Source organism: Ursus americanus, chromosome 2, assembly GCF_024610735.1.
Source record: "Ursus americanus isolate L20-20 chromosome 2, mUrsAme1.1.p, whole genome shotgun sequence".
NCBI classification, from domain to species: Eukaryota; Metazoa; Chordata; class Mammalia; order Carnivora; family Ursidae; genus Ursus; species Ursus americanus.
This window is the reverse complement of record NC_142128.1, coordinates 9,095,856-9,116,494: the sequence shown is the minus strand read 5'-3', so window position 1 is coordinate 9,116,494 and position 20,639 is coordinate 9,095,856. Positions and strand designations below refer to the sequence as shown.

Genomic DNA, 20,639 nt, shown 5'->3' with positions numbered 1-20,639 from the left:
GCCTCACCCCGCTTGGCTCTTCCCCAGGAGCTGTACCTGAGCTGGGTGGTGGAGGCCCGGAGGCACATCCTGGCCATCCTGCAGGACTACCCGTCCCTGCGGCCCCCCATCGACCACCTGTGCGAGCTGCTGCCCCGGCTGCAGGCCCGCTACTACTCCATCGCCTCGTCCTCCAAGGTGCGGCGGGGCTTGGGGAAGGCGCAGCTGCGGGGGCCCGGGCGGGAGCCAGGCAGGACGGCTGATGGGAAGGGGCTTCTGAGGAGCTGTGGGGACTGTGAAGGGCGGGAAGGGCCCCGGGGGGGGGGGGGCCCCAGTGCGGAGACAGGCAGAGGGGGCCGGAGGGAAGGGGCCTCGGCGTGCGCTCACCCCGCCCGCCCCTGCCAGGTCCACCCCAACTCCGTGCACATCTGTGCCGTGGCCGTGGAGTACGAGACCAAGTCGGGCCGCGTCAACAAGGGCGTGGCCACCAGCTGGCTGCGGGCCAAGGAGCCCGCGGGGGAGAACGGCCGCCGGGCGCTGGTGCCCATGTTCGTGCGCAAGTCCCAGTTCCGCCTGCCCTTCAAGGCCACCACGCCGGTCATCATGGTGGGCCCCGGCACCGGCGTGGCCCCCTTCATCGGCTTCATCCAGGAGCGCGCCTGGCTGCGGCAGCAGGGTGAGCGCGTGGGCCCGGGCGGGTCCCGCGGGGTGGGGCGCGCCCGCCAGGCCCCGGCTCACCCCTGCCCGCCGCCCCCACAGGCAAGGAGGTGGGGGAGACGCTGCTGTACTACGGCTGCCGCCGCTCGGACGAGGACTACCTGTACCGCGAGGAGCTGGCCGCCTTCCACCGGGACGGCTCCCTCACCCAGCTCAACGTGGCCTTCTCGCGGGAGCAGCCCCACAAGGTGAGGCCGAGGGCCGGCCTTCGGGGCGGGGGCGGGGCTGGGACTCCGCCGGGGCGGCCCCCCCTCCTCACAGTGCCGCCCGCCCCCAGGTCTACGTGCAGCACTTACTGAAGAGGGACAAGGAGCACCTGTGGCAGCTGATCCACGAGGGCGGCGCCCACATCTACGTCTGCGGGTGAGTGTGGGCGGAGGAGGGGGAGGGACGAGGCCCGCCCGTGGGGGGTCCCTTTTGCCCAGCGCCCCCTCCTTCCTGCCCCAGGGATGCTCGGAACATGGCGAGGGACGTGCAGAACACCTTCTATGACATCGTGGCCGACGGGGGGGCCCTGGAGCACGCCCAGGCGGTGGATTACATCAAGAAGCTGATGACCAAGGGCCGCTATTCCCTGGACGTGTGGAGCTAGGGGCCCCTGGCGCCGCCTAGCTCTGCCCCTCGGGCCCCTACAGACTTGCTTCCCCCAGTAATCACTTTCCTCGCCCCGGGAGGCAGGCCCAGGGACAGACTGGTCCAGGCCCAAGGCGCACACTCTGGCGCAGCGGGCCGGGCACACGGGGTCAAGGGTGTGTATTTTGTGAACACTCGGGCCCTCGGGGGCAGTACAGAAGGGGCTCTTCTCAGCTGAGCTGGGCCCCAACTCCCTCCACGTTATTTTCAATGACTGTAAATAATTTTAAATAATCTCTGGTCCTTGGAATAAAGTTCTGTTTTCTGTATTTGACTGCTAGTGCTTGAGTAGGTCTGGGGTCTCCCCCTGGGTCTACTTAACTCAGAGCCCCAAGAAGCCATGCGGTGGTGGCACCGAGGCCCCCGCCTGACCCTTCGGAGAGCACACACCTTAAGCCGCCTCTCTGCCACTCTTCCTTTATTCAGGCTGCTGGCCCCCAGCTCCCTGCAGGCCTAGGGTCCAGTCCGCCTCTCCAGCGTCGCCTTCAGGGCCCACAGAGCCCACAACACCCCAGGGAGAGCAAAAGAGACCCTCCCGGAGGAGGGGAGCCCCCTACTCCCTCAACACAGGGGACAAAAGCCCCTGTCAGGCCAGGGGGGCCTTAGGGAGCCAGGTGGGCAGGGGGACACGGCGGGCGGGCCCAGACTCATTCTTTCTTGCTCCCACTCCTGCCTTAGGGAGCCAGGTGGGCAGGGGGACACGGCGGGCGGGCCCAGACTCATTCTTTCTTGCTCCCACGCCTTTGACTGTGGAATTTCTGGTGCACAACCCGCAGGGTAGTGAAGAAGTTGCCAAGGAAGAGGAGGAGGAAGGGGAAGCCGCACATGAGCACCTGGGGGAAGAAGAAGGGTCAGGACGGGGCCGGGCGCCGGCCCTCGCAGTGTGTCACCCCCTCCCCCGCCCCAGGGTCCCAGGCTCACCTGCCACTCCTTGCACTCGGGGTCCCGGGCCAGGTTGAACAAGGTCAACGCGTTAAAAAGCTGCCAGAACTAGGAGGGATGGAGGGTTTCAAACAGAAGCCAGTGCCCACAAGAGCCCACGGCCAGCACTGGGGATGCCGGGCTGGACGCACGGGGCACAGACACAACTTACGTGTCCAAAGAAAAGGAAGGGCAGCAGGAAGGTGAGGCCCCGCCACATCCAGGACTGGAAGCCCTCTGCGGGGAGAAAGGGGCGGACACGGTCTCTCAGCCCCACGTGGTCAGGAAAGGACAGGCCCTTCCAGGCCCCCGGCAGGATTCCCGATAGGGAGGCCGTGCCCGACTCACCCACAGTGAGGTCCATGGTGTGCCTCTCGCCCAAGGCCCGCAGGCGGTACAGACAGCCGCTCTGGTAGTAGTACTGCAGGAACTGCACGAAGCCTGGGGGTGGGGGCAGCAGAACGGACGGGGCTGGAGCTCAAAGTCCTCACCCCCCTCCCCGTGGGGGGTTCCCCAGAGGAGCGCGCCCTCTGAGACACTCACTCTGGTACATGGAGAAGGACAAGAACTGGTTCCGGAACTTCTGGTACATGAGGCCATCAGGCCTGAGGCAGAAAGCAACAGGAAGAGGAAGGAGTTCAGGGATAGCCCCTCTCTCTGCCCCATGCTCCCCCCACCCAGCCCCCCAGGCCCTGGGAGCCAAACTCACCACGTCAGCATGACTCCCGACAAGAAGGTGGAAACGTAATGATGGAAAACCCACCAGCCTTTGATCCTGTATTGGGAAGCCGCGGTCACTCCTGTTCCCTCGGCCCCAAGGATCGAAACTCGGGGACAGGGAGCCAGGCTAGGGTGGGAGGCAGCTGGACTCCGATCCCGGGCCAGCCCCTCAGAGCCCCGCGGCCCCCCCCCCACCTCCCCCCAGCACCCCCGGGTAGCTCCAGTGCCCCCTCCCCCCGGGAGCCCACCGGGAGCCGTTGTTGATGAGAATGCTCTCCCGGATGGTCAGCGTGCAGTAGTACCAGACCAGCAGGAAGTTGAAGGCGGCGTCCGTCACCCTGCGGAGGGCACAGAGGGTGGGTGCCGGCGGCGGCCAGGAGCGGGCTGCGGCCCGCGCGGCAGGACACCCACCTGGAGTTGAGGAGGAAGCGGCAGGTGAAGGAGATGAGGATGAGGATGATGGTGAGGTAGAGCTTGAACTTCTCATACTCGTCCTTGTAGGCAAACCTGGGTAGGCACACACTCGTGGCACAGGCTGGGGCGCCGCGGGGCCCACCCTCGCCGCGGCCCGGAGCGAGCGTCCTGCTCCGGACGCGCTTCGGCAGGTGGCTCGGGGCTGAGCCAGGGAAGCGGGGGCAGGACGGGAAGGACCCGGGAGGGTGGAGAGCAGGGTTGGGACCCAGCCCACGACAACGAATTACTTAGCCTGCTTGCTCAGGAGTGTCACGTTGACATTGCCCAGAACCAGGCTCAGGTACAACCTAGGGCAGGGGGGCACCAGGTAAGGAGAAGCCCCCACTGAGCAGAAAGCCAGTGGCACCGCCACCCCCACCCGGCCTTCCCACGGCAGCAACTTGGGGTTCTGACCTGCGGGGTGCTGCAGGCCAGCTCCACAGGAGGGAAACTCTGGGGTGCAACCTTTCTGCCTGCTCCCCAGGCCTGCTCCGGGGTAAACACACCCCCCCCCCGGAGCTCCCCACCTCAGAGCCTCCAGAGCAGCTGGGCTCTCCTGCCCCATGGAAGCCATGACCACAGCTCCCATTGCCCGTGCGGGCCTAGGCGGGACCCAATGCCTGTGTGCATGCCCACGCCCTGCCACCTACCCCCGCCCCCGGTTCCCGCTAGCTCCGAGAACCTTCGGCCCTGAATCCGCCGCAGCACCCCGCACCATGGCCACCCCAGGGTCCCCTCCCAGCCAGGAAGGGCTCCCTCAGAAACTCTGCTTGCACTCTGACCCTGAGTGCCCAGCTTCCCAAGCTGGTTTCACCGGGCGGACCCTGGCCCCCACTGAGGCTTCCAGGCCCCTCTGATCCTGGTCTCCTTTCCCGAGCCAGCCAAGTCCCCAGGCCCCCCTTCCACGTCAGCCACTTTCTGGTCAACCCCACCACCCCCAGACTCTTGCCACCGTCACTCCCACCAACAGAGCTTGTCTGGCCCTTCTCTGCCAAAGGAACCCCAAGAGGTGACCAAGTCGCACGTGTGCACGACACAGCGTACCCACACACGAGCTCTTGCTCAAGCTCGGGCCATAGGCAAGGGCTCAGAGTGGTTAAGGGACTTGCCCCAGGCCGCGAAGAGACGATGGGGTGCAGTGGGCACTTGGACCGGGCCATCTCTCAGCGTCGCCACCGGCTCCCTACACCATCCCTACACAGCCTCTGGCCGTGTTAAGCCCTCCCTCCCAGCTGACATCTCCGGGGGGCCCCCTCCTCACCCGCTCTAAACCCCACAAGTGAGAAGGGCCCATGCCCCGCCCTTCCCAGCTCCCCAGGGGTTTCCCTTTGCTGGCTCTGTGCTCTCGGCAGGGAGACGTGCTCCAGTCTCCCCTGGGTGCCAGGTAACACAGACCCCCCCAAGCACAAGCCTCCCCCCCCACCCCCACGAGTTCCACTTGCTGGTTTCGCCTCCTGCTCACAGCCGAGCTTTTGAAGAGCTGCCTACACTCGCCTGCCCCCCAGCTCTCTGTCCCCCCATGAGCAACTTCCACCTCCACCACCCTGCAGAGTGCTGGTCTCCCTGACTTCCAGGAGACACTGCCCCTTCTCTATGGCTCTTGACCCCCCGGGCTGTCTGATCTGAGGCTACCAGCCGCTCCTTCCCCTCATCGCCCTCGGGGACATGCTCCTTCCCAGCCGCCTTGCTGCCCCAGGCCTCCGCTGGATGACTTTTACTCACCCTAGGGCTGTGCACCAGGCCCTGCCATTCCCCTCGGTGACCGTGGCTGGCCTGAGGGCTGCCCTGCCCACCGTACTGGGCCCAAGGCCAGCTCCCGGAGCCTGGCTTCCCCTCTGGCCTCATCACCACCTCCCACCCTGAGCTATGGCCACATGCGCTGTTTCCAGCCTCCCATGCCTGCCAGGCTCACTCCTTGACCCTCCACGCTTTCCCTGACCTCCAAGCTGGGCGAGGCGCCCCTCACTGTGCTCCTCCACTCCCTGTCCTTCCGCCACAAGACACCTGTCTCCGTGAGCTGTCACCGTCGCTCCAGCTGTCTCCCCAGAGTAGGGCTGTGCCTGACTGCTCAGCCCACAGGGGGTCCAGGGATCATCTGCTGGCCAAGTGACCGAGCAGAGGAGACCACGCTTCAGGCTTCTCTCCCAGGAGCGCCTGGGAACTGAGCTTAGGTGGACGGGGGTCTTACCCATTCTTCTTGGGCAAATAGGCCTCCATATCGAAGAAGAGACCCTGGCGCTCCTTGATCTGGTTCTCCAGCTCCTGGGCAGCCTCCTTGGCCCCCCACTGAAGGGAGGGTTTGCATCTGTAGGTGGGGCCACGGAAGCCAGAGTCAGCGCAGGGGTCCCCCCAGGTATGACACCTGACACCTGCGGGGCAGGAGGGGAGAAGCCATGCCCTGGGACGCTCAGCAGTTAGTGCCTGCTCTCCACCCGCCCCAGATCTGACAGCCAGCCCCAGCCCTAGGCCCGGGGCTACTGGAGGCTTGGGGAGTCGTGGGGGGGGGGAGGGTCCTAACTTCTTCAGGACAAGAGCCAACTCCTGCAGCTGCTTCTTCTGCCGAGCGATGGAGCTGGTACAACTGTTCTGCAGCTTGGTCAGCTCCTCCAGCTTCACGCGGTACAGCCGGTGGGTCTCCTGGGGATCGGGCAGGAGGCCAGAGTGAGCCGGAGCCTGCTGGGCAGAGGGGGGAGGCACGGACTCCCCCCGGGGCTCCTTGGGAGGGTCTGAGCAGGAAAACGAGGCAGCCAGCCGAGGGGACTCCCTGAGGTTGCCTTCTCCCCCAGGCTGGCCAGGAGATGGGGCTCCCCCTGCAAGCCCAGAAGCCCTCACAGCACCCCTGTCCCAGAAACAGACCAACTCCCAGAAGCTTTGCTTCATCTCAGCCCACCTACTAGCTGTCCCCACCCCTCTCTGCCCCACCCTGAGTTTGGAATCCAGGCACAAGGGTCTACCTCCTGGACCAGTCAGGCTGCCCAAGGCCACTCTGGGTCTCTCAGATCCTCCTGCCTACCCAGCCTGCTAGAGCAGGGGGGCCGGGGGTTGTCTAAGAAGCCTGGTGCTCTGGCACTCCCAGCATCTGCCTCCCAGGTTAAAGGTCATCAGGCTTCACCCTTAGAACTCCTGCTGTTAAGACCAGTCCTTTTACCCCTCCCCCAGCACCTTTGGCCCAAAGCTTCCCAGAGCACTTTGCCCTGGTGGGTGAGTTTCCAGAAGAGCAGCCTGGAGACAACAAGGGGCAGTGTGAGGAAGGTCAGGCAGGGATGGCCAGGCTGGGAAAGTAGGTCTGCCAGGAGAGACAAAGGCATGACCAAGTACGCAGCTGGCCCAGGCTCTACCCTTTCCAGGTCTTGTTTCTCATGCCCTAAAGGGGCCACCACACCCTCTTCAAAACCCAACATGGGCCACATCTGCCTGCCACTACCAAACACTTTCTCCCGTCTAGAGACCAGCAGTCTTCTCCCCTGCTGGCCTCCCCACAGAACGGCACAATGGTCCACACAAGCCAGATCCAGACGATTCCTCGCATAGCTCCCCAGCGGTATCAGAAAGGTTCCAATCCCGTCCAGGCCCACGAAGTCCCTGCAGGGTCTAGCCCACCCGCTTCTCCCCTCACTCTCCTTCCAGCAGCCACATAACCCTGCCTTCGTGGGCGCTGTCCTTCACCCTGGACGGGCCCCGCCCCCATCCAGGGACTTCACCTAAACACCACTTCCCCTGCCTGGGCCGGGCCGCCTCCCGGGCCGCTCCCCCGCCGGGCCGCTCCCCGGCTGCACTCAGCCCAGACCCCCCAGCGCTGCCCTAGTGCGGGGACCGCGCGGCGCCCCCGGCATGTTTGCTGAGTGACTGACCCAAGGTTGGGCCCGGCGGGCTTTGATTCAGGCGGCGACTCCCCTGGGAGTTGACGGGGCAGGGGTCGGGGCCTCTTTCCGAGACCCCCCCCCCCCGCCCCGCGCGCACAAGGCCCCAGGTCCGCCAGGCTCAGTGGGTTTCCGCAGGGGTCGCAGAGGCCGCGCGGGCGATGGGGGCTGCCGCGAGACACTCCTTTGAGGCCGAGGGGAGGGTCCAGCTAGGACCACCAGGACCCGGGGCCTCACCGCCCTCCGGAGCGACGCCAGGGTCCCCGATCCCTGACCCCGAACCCCCCACTGCCTGACCCATGGCGGCCCGACCCTTGACCTCGAGCCAGAGAGACGTGGCTCAGGATCAATGGGCGCCCGCACTAGCACTCACCTGGATGCTCTGGAAGTCCTGCTGCAGCTCCTCCCAGTCCCGCAGGCAGTCCCCCAGCGGGCCCGGGGCCGGAGGATGCATGGCTGCCGGGCCACGCGCGGGACAAGCAGAGTCAAGGACCGCGCCGCAACCCCGGCCCGCCCGAGGCGCCTCCGCCGCCTCCGCCGCCGCCGCCCCCGTCCGCTTCCGGGCTCGCGCAGCCACCACCACCAATGGGAAAAGGCCTGGATCCGCTAGCGTGCTAGCCCCGTCCCCCATCTGAGCCAATCCGGGCCCTGGGCGGGGCCGAGGCGGGGCCAAGTGCGGCAGGGGCGCTCTCTCCGCGGCGCTCGGCGGGCCTGGGGCTGGTGCGGCGGTGCTTCCCGGCTGGGGCTCCGCCGGTCGGGCCAACTGCGCGGTAGGGCCCACAGAGCTCCGGCCCGTCATGCTGGCAGTAAACCCAGGCCCACGGAGGTGACCCCTGCCTCGAACATTCTCGTCCTTGGGAAAGCTGCGCCTCTGCAGGGAGAGGATTCGGAGCCTCTTTTCTTGGATGGATTTTTACAGCGGCCACTTTACCGTCTCCCTGCCTCCAGGCTCACCGCTACTGTTCTTTCACAGCCACCAGACTGCCAGTCCTAATGCACAAGCCTAATCCCCACCATGTACCCGACGGAAACTTTCCAGTGGCTCTACCCTTCCCACCAGGAGGTCCCTAACCCACAGAGTCACTGCCTGCAGCCTTCCCAATCTCTCTGTTCCACCTCCTATCCTAACAGATCCCAAGCCTACGCTGACCAGAAAGCCTTTATCGTTAGAGCAAAACCCCACTCCTTGAGGGCTTGGGCTTCCGTTAGCGGGAGGGGGAACTCCACCCTCCTGCAAAGAGTCCTGGGAGGTGAGATGGCCTTCACCTCTATGTCCCTCCCCAGCAGCACGCAGGTGGCAGGGAATGTCTGCTGAATGACACGGACACCCTAAATTCCCTGTCAGTCCCATCCTCTGCCCTCTCCTGACTGGTGCTGTGGGTGCTGCCAGCGCTCAGAAGTACGTTCAGAATTTCTAGAAACATGGGTGTAGGAGATAGGACGGGTGGGAATCTCTTCTTGGGGAACCCAGCCAGGAGGAAATGAGTGGGGAGGAAGGAAAGGAAATCTGAACAAGTCATCAACAGGCGGAGTGGTGGGGAGTGCTGGGGCCTGGGATGAGGTGTACTTGTGCCAGGAGCCTCTCAGAGCTGTGGAGCCTGGCACCTGGGCCAAGTCTGGGTCTGGCGGATCTCTACCCGTGGGTGGGCATTGTGACACCCCCGTGGACAAACACAGGGCAGGGGGGATCCTAGGAGCTCCTCCCAGCCAGCCTCCAAAGGGTCCAGGTGAACGAGGAGCCTGAGAAGAACCACCACAGAAGCTGACACAGGACTCCATGCAGCAAAGGCCTCTTTCCACACCAACCTGGTTACACAGCCTGGCCCACTACCCACAAGAGGCTCCCAAGCGAGGTTCTTCAGGACCCAGAGCTGGACCACAGAGATCAGTAGAGTGGATCCAAGATGTCTGTGACAGAGTCTCCGAGGACGACCTTCTCCCACTCTGACAGCTGAGCCACCAAGCCACGATTGGGATGCACGTTGTTTTTGCACTTCTTGACATAGGCCCAGGACTTCTGTCAATGCGAGGAGAGAAAGCAGACTTCAGGATTGGACCGGGGCCCTTCCACCTATACCAGAGCCAGCTGCGGCAGGACAGGAGGCATCTGCCCACAGGCCAGCAACATGGCTTAACGGCTGGACACAGCAACAGCAGCAGTCCGAGGTTAACACATCAGGGCAAGGAGTCCTAGGAGCTGGCTCTGTTCTGAGCAACCCCCTCTGCTGCTGGACATGGGGACGGAGATCATTCTTTTCTCAGATGGCTCCCGTGAGGTTCAGCAACATGGGTAAAAACTCCTGTGGGCAGGAGGGCACCATGCCCATGCCTGGCACACAGAGCAGCCTCAGCAAAGGTTTGCATTCTGAACGGATACATTCATGGAAAGGGGAAGAGAACTGTGGGGGGAGTTCTTCAAAGAAGGGAAATTGAAGCTGCTTTCTTTCAGGTGTCCGCCTTAGAAGGGAAGAGGACAAGCTGGTCTCTATCCGGACTGAGGACAGAGGATAAAGGAAAAGGCCAAAGTGGGGCCTCAGCAAACTAGGAAGAGAAGAAATGCATGCCAACAAAATAAAGGCCATATATGACAAGCCCACGGGTAACATCATACCCAGTGGCGAAAGACTGAAAGATTTCCTCTAAGATCAGGAATAAGACAAGGACGCCAGCTTTCACCACTTCTATTCAACATTATACTAGAAGTCCTAACCAGAGCGAAAGGAAAGGAAAGGAAAGGAAAGGAAAGGAAAGGAAAGGAAAGGAAAGGAAAGGAAAGGAAAGGAAAGGAAAGGAAAGGAAAGGAAAGGAAAGGAAAGGAGGAAGGAGGGAGGGAAGGAAGTAGGGAAGGAAGGAAGGGAGGAAGGAGAGAGGGAGGGAGGGAAAAGAGGCATCCAAATTGGAGAAGTAGTAAAATTACCTCTGTTTGCAGATGACATGGTTTTATGTGTAGAAAACCTTAAAGATTACACCAAAAAAATCTGTCAGAATAAATGAATCTAGCAACGTTGCCACATTACAAAATCAACACTCAAAATCAGTTGCATATCTATACACTAACGATGAACAATCCAAAAAGTAAATTAGCAACACAATTCCATTCACACTGGCATCAAAAGGAATACAATACACCTAGGAATAAACGTAACCAAGAAGATAAAAGACCTGTACCCTGAAAATTATGAAACATGGCTGAAAGAAACTTAAAAAGACACAAATAAATGGAAAGACATCCTATGCACATGGATAGGAAGACTTGATACTGTTAGGCTGTCAGTACTACCCAAAGTATCTATAGATTTAGTGCAATCTCTACCAAATCCCAACAGCATTTCTTGCAGAAATTGAAAAACCCATCCTAAAATTCATATGGAATCTCAAGGGACCCCCAAATAGCCAAAACAATCTTGAAAAAAGAGAACAGCACTGGAATTCTCATACTTCCTGATTTCAAATCTCTAAAGTTATTATAAAACTACAGTGATCAAAACAGTGTGGTATTGGCATAAAGACAGACATTCAGACAAAAGGAACAGGACAGACAGCCCAGAAATAAGCACTTGCACATATGGCCAAATGGCTTCAACAAGGATTTCAAAACCATTCGAAGGAGAAAAGACAGTCTCTTCAACAAATAGTGCTGGGAAAATTGGATATCCATATGCAAAAGAGTCAAGCTGGACCCCTACCTCACACCATGTACAAAAATTAACTCAAAATGATTGCAGACCTAAATGTGAGAGCTTAAACTATAAAAATCTTAGATGAAAACATAAGAGAAATGCTTCATAACACTGGATTTGGCAATGATTTCTTGGATAAGACACCAAAAGCACAGGTGATCAAAAAATGGACAAACTGGACATCAAAATAACAAACTTCAATGCATCAGAAGACATGATCAACAGAATGAAAAGGCAGCCACAGAATAAGAGGAAACATTCCCAATCATATATCTGATTTATATCCAGGTGTTAATATGAAGAATATAGAAAGAGCTCCTAAACTCAACAAAAAACGCCAAACAACCCAATTAAAAAATAGGCAAAGAACTTGAATAGACATTTCTCTAGAATAGATACATGAATGATCAATAAGCACATGAAAAAATTTGCTCAACATTACTAATCATTAAGGAAATGCAAATCAAAACTATAATGAGATACCACCTCACACCCATTAAGGTAGTTATTAAAAAACAAAACAAAACAGAACACAACACGCATTGGGAAGGATGTAGAGGAACTGGAACCCTTCTGCACTGTTGGTGGGAATGTAAAATGGTGCAGCAGCTATGGGAAAAAAATATGGAGATTCCTCAAAAAATTAAAAATAGAGATACCATATGATCCAGCAATTCCACTTCTGGGTATCTACCCAAAAGAATTGAAAGCCGGGTCTTGAAGAGATTTTTGTACACCCATATTTGTAGCAGCATTATTCACAATACCTCAAACATGGAGGCAACCCGAGTGTCCATCAATGGATGAATAGAAAAACAAAATGTGGCATACATACATGGTGGAATATTATTCTATTTTTAAGAAGAAGGAAATTCTGACACACACTACAACTGGATGAACCTTGGGGACATTATGAGAAGTGAAATAAGCCAGACAACAAAAAGACAAATAGTGTGTGATCCACTGATAGGAGGTACCTGGAGTAGCTGAAATCATAGAGACGGAGTAGAATGGTGGCTACATGGCTTGGGGGAGGGGAGAACGTGGAGTTAGTGTTTAATAGGTATAGGGTTTCAGTTTTACAAGACAAAAAGAGTTATGGGGATGGATGGTGATGGCTGTATAGCACTAAAAAGTATTTTAATACCACTGACCTATACACTTTAAAAAAACGGTTAAGGGGCGCCTGGGTGGCTCAGTCAGTTAAGCGTCCAACTCTTGGGTTTGGCTCAGGTCATGAGGTCATGATCTCAGGGTGGTGAGATTGAGCCCCATGTACGGCTCCACGCTCAGCATGGAGTCTGCTTGAGATTCTCTCTCCCTCTGTGCTGCCCTTCCCCACCCCCCACTTGCATGTGCTCTAATAAATAAAATATTTTTAAAAATGGTTAAGATGGTGTTACATTATGTGTGTTTTAACACAATAAAAAAGAAAAAAAACTACAATGAGATACCACCTCATACCCATTAGGATGGCTACTATTTAATAAAAAACAACAGAGAATACAAGTGTTGGCAAGGATGTGGAGAAACTGGAATGCTTGTGCACTGTTGGTGGGAATGTAAAATGGCATAACTGCCACGGAAAACAGTATAGTAATTACCAAAAAAGTAAAAATAGAATTACCATATGATCCAGCAATTCCACTCTGGCTATCTACCCAAAAATACTGAAAGCAGGTGGCTGGTGGGGCTTGCGTTTTATGGCTTCAATAGGACAGTAGCAAAACAAGAAATAATTATTAACTGGCTATCATCCCAGGGCTCAGTGCAAAAAGAGCAGACAGAAACGCCTACCTTCCAGTCTTCCCCTGCAAAAGGTATATTTACATACTTTCAAAGCTGTTTCCAATCATCCTGAATCTAGGTGCAGACTGAGATCCTCCCCTTAGGACACTGATAGGTCTTGGCATACCCTCAACTACTGGGAGCCACTAAGAACAAAGCAGGCTGCTTAGACAATGGGACAATGTTTGAGAGACAACCAAGAACTAGGAAAGGGTTGAACCATAAGGTTCATTTCCTACACCAGGCCACTCCTTCAAGACTGGGAAAGGTGGCTGTTGTCCCTAATGCATAGAAGCCAAAAGAGTCAAGGAAAATGAAAAACCAGAGGAATACATTCCAAATGAGAGAAAAAGCTAAAACCTCATTAAAACATCTTAATGAAATGGGGACAAACAACTTACCTGATAAACAGTTCATGTCATAAAGATGCTCACTGAGGTCAGGAGAACAATGCATGAACAAAATGGGAATTCCAACTAAGAGACAGAAAGTGTAAGAAAGTACCACACAAATCACAGAGTTGAGAAATACAATATCTGAACTGAAAAAAATACAATAGAAGGATTCAAGCAGTGGTGCCTCGGTGGCTCAGTCAGTTAAGCGTCTGCCTTTGGCTCAGGGCATGATCCCAGGGTCCTGGGATCAAGTCCCACACCAGGCTCCTTGCTCAGCGGAGAGCCTGCTTCTCCCTCTCCCTCTGCCTGCAGCTCCACCTGCGTGTGCTTCCTCTCCCTCTCTCTCTCGTCAAATAAATAAATAAAATCTTTAAAAAAAAAAAGGAAGAAGAAGAAGAAGGATTCAACCACAGACTCCATGAAGTGGAAGAAAGGATCTGTAGACTCAAAGATAATGCAGTGCAGCTCATCCAATGAAAGCGGAAAAGGAGGGAAGGAAGGAAGGAAGGAAGGAAGGAAGGAAGGAAGGAAGGAAGGAAGGAAGGAAGGAAGGGAGGGAGGGAGGGAGGGAGGGAGGGAGGGAGGGAGGGAGGGAGGGAGGGAGGAAGGGAGGGAAGAAGGGAGGGGGGAAGAATAAAAGAAAACAGTGAGCATATGTTAAGGGACTTATGGGCAATATCAAGAGGATCAATGTTAACATTACAGGGGTCCCACAATGACAAGAAAGAGAAAGGGGCAGAAAATTTGTTTGAAGAAATAACACTGCATACTTCCCTAACCTGGAAAAGGAAATAGACATCCAGAGCCCACAAAATTCCAAAAAAGAGGAACCCAAAGAGATCTACACCAAGACCTATCACAATGAAATTGTCAAAAGTTAAAGACAAGAAGGGAATCTTAAAAGCAACAAGGGAAAAACAACTTGGTACACATAAGGGAAGCCCCATTAGACTCTCAGCAGAGTTTCAGCAGAAACACTGAAGACCAGAAAGCAGTGATGGGATATGGGGCGCCTGGGTGGCACAGCGGTTAAGCGTCTGCCTTCGGCTCAGGGCGTGATTCCGGCGATCTTCTGCTATGAGCCTGCTTCTGCTCTTCTGCTATGAGCCTGCTTCTTCCTCTCCCACTCCCCCTGCTTGTGTTCCCTCTCTCGCTGGCTGTCTCTCTCTCTGTTGAACAAATAAATAAAATCTTTAAAAAAAAAAAAAAGCAGTGATGGGATATATTCAAAGTGCTGAGGGACGCTTGGGTGGCTAAGTCAGTTAAACGTCTGCCTGTGGCTCAGGTCATGATCCCAGGGTCCTGGGATTGAGTCCTGTATCGGGCTCCTTGCTCAGCGGGGAGCCTGCTTCTCCCTCTGCTCGCTTGTGCTCTCTCTGACAAATAAATAAAATCTTTAAAAACAAAACAAAGTGCTGAAAGAAAAAAACTGCCAACCAAGAATATTCTACAGGGCACGGCAGTCCTTCAGATTTGAAGGAGAGATAGAGTTTTCCAGGCAATTAAGAGTCGAAGGAGTTCATCACCTCTAGATCAGCTTTACGAGAAATGTTACAGGGACTTCTTTAAGCTGAAATGAAATGGCACTGATTAGTATCAGGAAAACAGGCAAGTATAAATATCACTGGTAAAGTAAAATTCAGAATAATCTAATGTAAAGGTGGTAGGTTCACTTATAAATCTAGTATGAAGGTTAAAAGACAAAAATAGTACAAAGAGCTGTAACTACAATAATTCTTTAATGATATAAAAGTCAAAAAGATGTAAATTGTGACACCAAAACCATAAAATGTGGTGGGGGGTGGGTGATAAAGATGTAGAGCTTTAGACTGTGTTCACACTTAAGTTGTTATCAACTGAAGACAGACAGTTACAAGTTGTTTTATGTAAGCTTCATAGTAACCACAGAGCAAAAACCTATAATGGATACACGAAAGATAAAGAGAAAGGAATAAGCATACCACTATGGAAAAATCACCAAATCACAAATGAAGAGTACAAGAGAACGAAAAAGGGAATTATAAAACTAGCCAAAAAACAGTTAACAAAATGGTGGTAAGTCCATACGTATCAATAATTACCTTAAATGTAAATGGACTAAATTCTTCAATCAAAAGACACAGGCTAAATGGATTTAAAAGAAGAAGAGGAAGAGGAGGAAGAGGAGGAGGAGGAGGAGGAAGAAGAAGAAGACGACGACGACAATGACGATGACCCATCTATATGCTGCCTAAGACACTCACTTCAGATGTTCTGACACACACACAGACTGAAAGTGAAGGGATGGTGAAAGATACTCCATGCAAATGGAAACCAGAAGAAAGCTGGGGCTGCTACCCTTATATCAGACAAAACAGACTTTAAGAAAAAGACTGTAATGAGAGACAAAGAAGGTCATTATGTAATGATAAAGGGGCCAATACAACAAGAAGATGTAAAATTTATAAATATTTATGAACCCAACATGGGAGCACCTAATATATAAAGCAAATATTAACAGAGAAATAGACAGCAATATAATAATAGTAGGGGACTTTAATACCCCCACTTTAATCAACAGACAGGTCATCCAGACCAAAAATCAATAAGGAAACACTGGCCTTAAGTGACACAATAGACCATATGGAGTTAACAGACATTAACAGAACATTCTATGCCAAAGCAGCAGAATACACATTCCTCTCAGGTGCATGGAACAGGACCGACCACATATTAGGCCACAAAACAAATTGTAATAAATTTGAGAAGATTGAAATATTATCAAGCATCTTTTCCGGCCACAATGCTATAAAACTAGAAAGCAATTACAAGAAAAATTTGGAAAATGCACAAATATATGGATATTACTGAACAACCAATGGGTCAATGAAGAAATCAAAAGAGAAATCAAAAATATCTTGAGGGGCACCTGGCTGGCTCATACAACTCTTAATCTCAGGGTTGGAGCATACAATTCTTAATCTCAGGGTTGTGGGTTCAAGCCCATATTGGGTGTAGAGATTACTTAGAAATAAAATCTAAGAAAGATGAAAAAAGAAACAGAAAGAAAGAAAGAAGGAAGGAAAGAAATAGGGAAGGAAGGAAGGAAGGAAGGAAGGAAGGAAGGAAGGAAGGAAGGAAGGAACAGAGATAGGGAGGGAGGGAGGGAGGAAAGGAGAAAGCCCTAAAGTCTCCACCAAAAAAGCATTAGGACTAATAAACAAATTCAGTAAAGTTACAGGATACAAAATCAATATACAAAAATCAGGCGCACTTCTATGCATTAATAATGAACTATCAGAAAGAGAAATTAAGGGGCACCTGGGTGGCTCAGTCGTTAAGTGTCTGCCTTGGGCTCAGGGCGTGATCCCAGTGTTCTGGGATCAAGCCCCATGTCAGGCTCTTCTGCTGGGAGCCTGCTTCTTCCCCTCCCACTTCCCCTGCTTGAGTTCCCTCTCTCGCTGGCTGTCTCCCTCTCTCTGTCAAATAAATAAATAAAATCTTAAAAAAAAAAAAAAAAGAAAGAAAGAAAATGATTACATTTACAACTGCATCAAAAAGAATAAAATACCTAGGGGTAAATTTAATGAAGGAGGTGAAAACCTATACACTGAAAATTATAAGACATTGATAAAAGAAACTGAAGAAGATACAAATAAATAGAAAGATATTCCATGCTCATGGATTGGAAGAATTAATATTGTAAAAACGTCCTTACTACCTAAAGCAATCTACAGAATCAATACAATCCCTATTAAAATTCCAATGTAATTTTCCACTGAAATAGAACAATCCTAAGATGTGTATGGAACCATAAAAGACACTCGAATACCTAAAGCAATCTTGAGAGAGAAGAACAAAGCTGAAGGTATCACATCCTGATTTTGAACTATATTACAAAGCTATAGTAATCAAGGTAGTATGGTATTGGCATAAAAATATACACATAGATCAATGGAACAAAGTGGTCTAGAAATAAACCCACACATATATTTTCAATTAATTTATGACAAAGGAGACGAGAATATACAATGGGTAAAGTCAGTCTCTTCAATAAATGGCACTGGGAAAGCTGGACACCCACATGCAAGATAGTGAAACTGGACAGTGTCTTACTCCATACACAAAAATCAACTCAAAATAAATTAAAGGCTTGAATGTAAGACCTGAAACCATAATGCTCCTAAAAGAAAACATATCCAGTTAGCTCCCTGATATCAGTCTTGGTGATGATATTTCAGATTTGATACCAAAAGCAAAGGTAACAGGAACAAAAATAAACAATGGGGCTACATCAAATAAAAAGCATTTGCACAATGAAGGAAACAAAATGAAAAGGCAACCTATGGAATGGGAGAAAATATCTGTAAATCATATATCTAATAAGGGGTTAATATCCAAAACATAAAGAACTCTTACAACTCAATAGAAAAAAAATCTGATTTTAAAAAGAGCAGATCTAAATAGACCTTTTCCCAAAGAAGTCATACAGATGATCAACAGGTACTTGAGAAGGTGCTGAACATTACTTATCATCAGGGAAATGCAAATCAAAATCACTAATGAGATACCACCTCACACCTGTTAGAATGACTGTTCCCAAAAAGGTAATAACAAGTGCTGACAAGGCTGAGAAGAGGGAACCCTCATGCATTGCTGATAGAAATGTAAATTGGTACAGCCACTAGGGAATTGTATGGAGGTTCATCAAAAAAATTAAGAACAGAACTACCATATGATCCAGCAATTCCACTTCTGGGTATTTATCCAAAGGAAACAAAAATACTAACCCAAAAAGATATCTGTACCCCATGTTCACTGCAACATTATTGACAATAGCCAAAACATGGAAACAACCTAAGTGGCCATTGATGGATGAATGGATAAAGAAGATGTGGAATGGAATGGAACACGCAATGGAATCTTAACCATTAAAAAGGAGGAAATCCTGCCATTTGTGACAACATGGATGGAACTTGAAGACATTATGCTAAGTGAAAGAAGTCAGACAGAGAAAGACAAATATCATATGATCTCACTTATATATGGAACCTAAACAACAACAACAACAACAACAACAACAACAACTTAACTCAGACACAGACACTGGAGTGATGGTTGCCAGGGGTAGCGGCCAGGGCTGGGCAAAATGGGTGAAAGTGGTCAAAAGGTACAAACTTGCAGTTACAAAATAACTAAGTCCTGGGGCACCTGGGTGGCACAGCGGTTAAGCGTCTGCCTTCGGCTCAGGGCGTGATCCCGGCGTTATGGGATCGAGCCCCACATCAGGCCCCTCTGCTATGAGCCTGCTTCTTCCTCTCCCACTCCCCCTGCTTGTGTTTCCTCTCTCGCTGGCTGTCTCTATCTCTGTCGAATAAATAAATAAAATCTTTTTAAAAAAATAACTAAGTCCTATGGATATATACAGTATGGTGACTATAGTTAATACTGTATTATTTTAAAGTTGCTAAGAGAGTAGATCTTAAAAGTTCTCATCACAAGAGAAAAATTTTTAACTATATGTGGTGATGGATGTTAACAATCATTTTATAGTGATCATTGAATAATTGGTGTATACCTAAAACTAATACATCACATGTCAATTATATCTTAATAAAGAGTAAAGCAGAAAAAGAAGAATCGAAAGCAGGATCTCAAAGAGATACTCGTACACCCATGTTCACAGCAGCATTACTCACAAAATAGACAAAAGGTGGAAGTGACCCAAGTGCCCATCAACAGACGAAGGGATAAACAACATGTGTTATGTATACATACACACGCACACACACTGGTGTGCACCTAACAGAGCATTGATGTATGTGACACAAAAACTGATAGAACTGCAAGGAGAGATAGATGAATCCACTATCACCGAGACTTCATCACCTCTATGGGTAATGGACAGAGCAGGCAGAAAATCAGTATGGCCATAGTCGAACTCAAGGGCACCATTAATTCACTAGATATAACTGACATCTATAGAATATTCCATCCAACAACAGAACATACACTCTTGAACAATCAAGTTCAAATGGAACATTCACCAGGATGAATGTTCATCTAAATCCATCATCTAAGTCTCCATCTTAAGAAATGAAAATGGAAGAGTAAATTAGGTCCAAAATAAGTAGAAAAAAATAAATAATAAAAATCAAAGCAGGGGTGCCTGGGTGGCTCAGTCAGTTGAGCATCTGACTCTCGGTTTTGGCTCAGGTCATGATCTCGGGGTGGTGGGATAGAGCGTCACATTGGGCTCTGTGCTCAGGGGGGTGTCTGCTTGGGATTCTCTCTCTCCCTCTCCCTCTGCTCCTCCTGCCACTCGCATGCTCTTTCTCTCTCAAAAATAAAATCTTTCAAAAATTAAAGAAGCAGAAAATCAACAGAAAAAAAAATCAATGAAACCAAAAGCTGGTTCTCTGAAAAAAAAAATCAGCAAAATTGATAAGCCTCTAGACAGGCTAACTAAGAAAAAAGAAGATATAAATTATTAATATCAGAAATGAAAAAAGAGACATCACTACAGAGGCCATGGACATTAAAAGGATAATAAAGAAATAATATGAACAACTCCATGTCCACATAGAATCTAGATGGAATAGACCAATTCCTTGAAAGACACAATCTGCCAAAACTCACACAATCTGAATAGGCTTATATCTATTAAAGACATTGAATCAATTAAAAAAAGTTATCTTCCTTGGGGTGCCTGGGTGGCTCAGTCGTTAAGCGTCTGCCTTCGGCTCAGGTCACGATCTCAGGGTCCTGGGATTGAGCCCCACATTGGGCTCCCTGCTCAGCGGGAAGCCTGCTTCTCCCTCTCCCACTCCCCCTGCTTGTGTTCCCTCTCTTGCTGTCTCTGTCAAATAAATAAGTAAAATCTTTAAAAAAAAAATTATCCTCCAATACAGAAAGCACCAGGCCCAGATGGACTCACTGGTAAACACTACATACAACAGAATACGATTCAGCCTTAAAAAGCAAGGAAATTTGAACTCATGCTATAACCTTGAGGCTATTATGCTAAGTGAAATAAGCCAGTCACAAAAGGACAAATGCTGTATGATTCCACTGATATGAGGTACCTAGAGTAATCAACTTTATAGACACAGAGAGTAGCATGGTAGTTGCCAGGGGCTGGGGAAAGAGGGGGATGGGGAGTTGCTATTTAATGAATATAGAGTCTCAGCGTTGCAGGATGAAAAGAATTCTGGGGATTGGTTGCATGATGTGAATGTATTTAGCACTGCTGAACTGTGTAATTAAAAATGACAGAGATGGTAAATTTTGTGTTATGTGTATTTTGCCGTTATGAAAAAAAGAAATCTGTGGTACCCCAAGCAGAGCTATGTAGTTATAAGGTTTATTAAGTCCTGGTCAGGTCAGATTGGGCTCTTGAGGACAAACCATAACCATAGCCCCCCACGCTCGCTGCTCACAACCCCTTTCCAGCCCACAAAGCATCTGCTGGGACTCACAGCAAACACCAGCGGGACAGAAGGGGGAAGGGTCAC

At 51.4% G+C, this 20,639-nt stretch overlaps 3 protein-coding genes across 9 annotated transcripts in view; 1 reads left to right on the top strand and 2 right to left on the bottom strand.

Annotated features, from left to right (window-relative positions):
- Positions 1 to 1,598, top strand: part of POR (cytochrome p450 oxidoreductase) — a 58,475-nt gene extending 56,877 nt beyond the window's left edge. For all 5 annotated transcript variants that reach the window (XM_045786231.2, XM_045786229.2, XM_045786230.2 and 2 more), the window contains 5 exons: positions 28 to 177; positions 385 to 655; positions 739 to 884; positions 974 to 1,059; positions 1,144 to 1,598. In XM_045786231.2, coding sequence (XP_045642187.2) covers positions 28 to 177; positions 385 to 655; positions 739 to 884; positions 974 to 1,059; positions 1,144 to 1,288 — 798 coding nt within the window. In that variant the 3' untranslated portion in view covers positions 1,289 to 1,598. The remainder of the gene's footprint in view (positions 1 to 27; positions 178 to 384; positions 656 to 738; positions 885 to 973; positions 1,060 to 1,143) is intronic.
- Positions 1,599 to 1,911: 313 nt separating this feature from the next.
- On the bottom strand, positions 1,912 to 7,837 carry TMEM120A (transmembrane protein 120A). Its single transcript, XM_087868049.1, has 12 exons — positions 7,657 to 7,837; positions 5,942 to 6,060; positions 5,612 to 5,728; positions 3,672 to 3,731; positions 3,382 to 3,477; positions 3,219 to 3,308; positions 2,960 to 3,025; positions 2,794 to 2,855; positions 2,599 to 2,691; positions 2,423 to 2,487; positions 2,251 to 2,319; positions 1,912 to 2,162 (listed from the first exon to the last, which is right to left on the bottom strand). Exons 1-12 carry the CDS (start codon positions 7,735 to 7,737, stop codon positions 2,049 to 2,051), a joined length of 1,032 nt encoding a protein of 343 aa, XP_087724175.1. The 5' UTR covers positions 7,738 to 7,837; the 3' UTR covers positions 1,912 to 2,048.
- Positions 7,838 to 8,911: 1,074 nt separating this feature from the next.
- STYXL1 (serine/threonine/tyrosine interacting like 1) overlaps positions 8,912 to 20,639 on the bottom strand; it is a 67,947-nt gene continuing 56,219 nt past the window's right edge. For all 3 annotated transcript variants that reach the window (XM_045786235.2, XM_087868055.1, XM_045786236.2), the window contains one exon: positions 8,912 to 9,300. In XM_045786235.2, the coding sequence (XP_045642191.2) occupies positions 9,169 to 9,300 (132 nt within the window). In that variant the 3' untranslated portion in view covers positions 8,912 to 9,168. The remainder of the gene's footprint in view (positions 9,301 to 20,639) is intronic.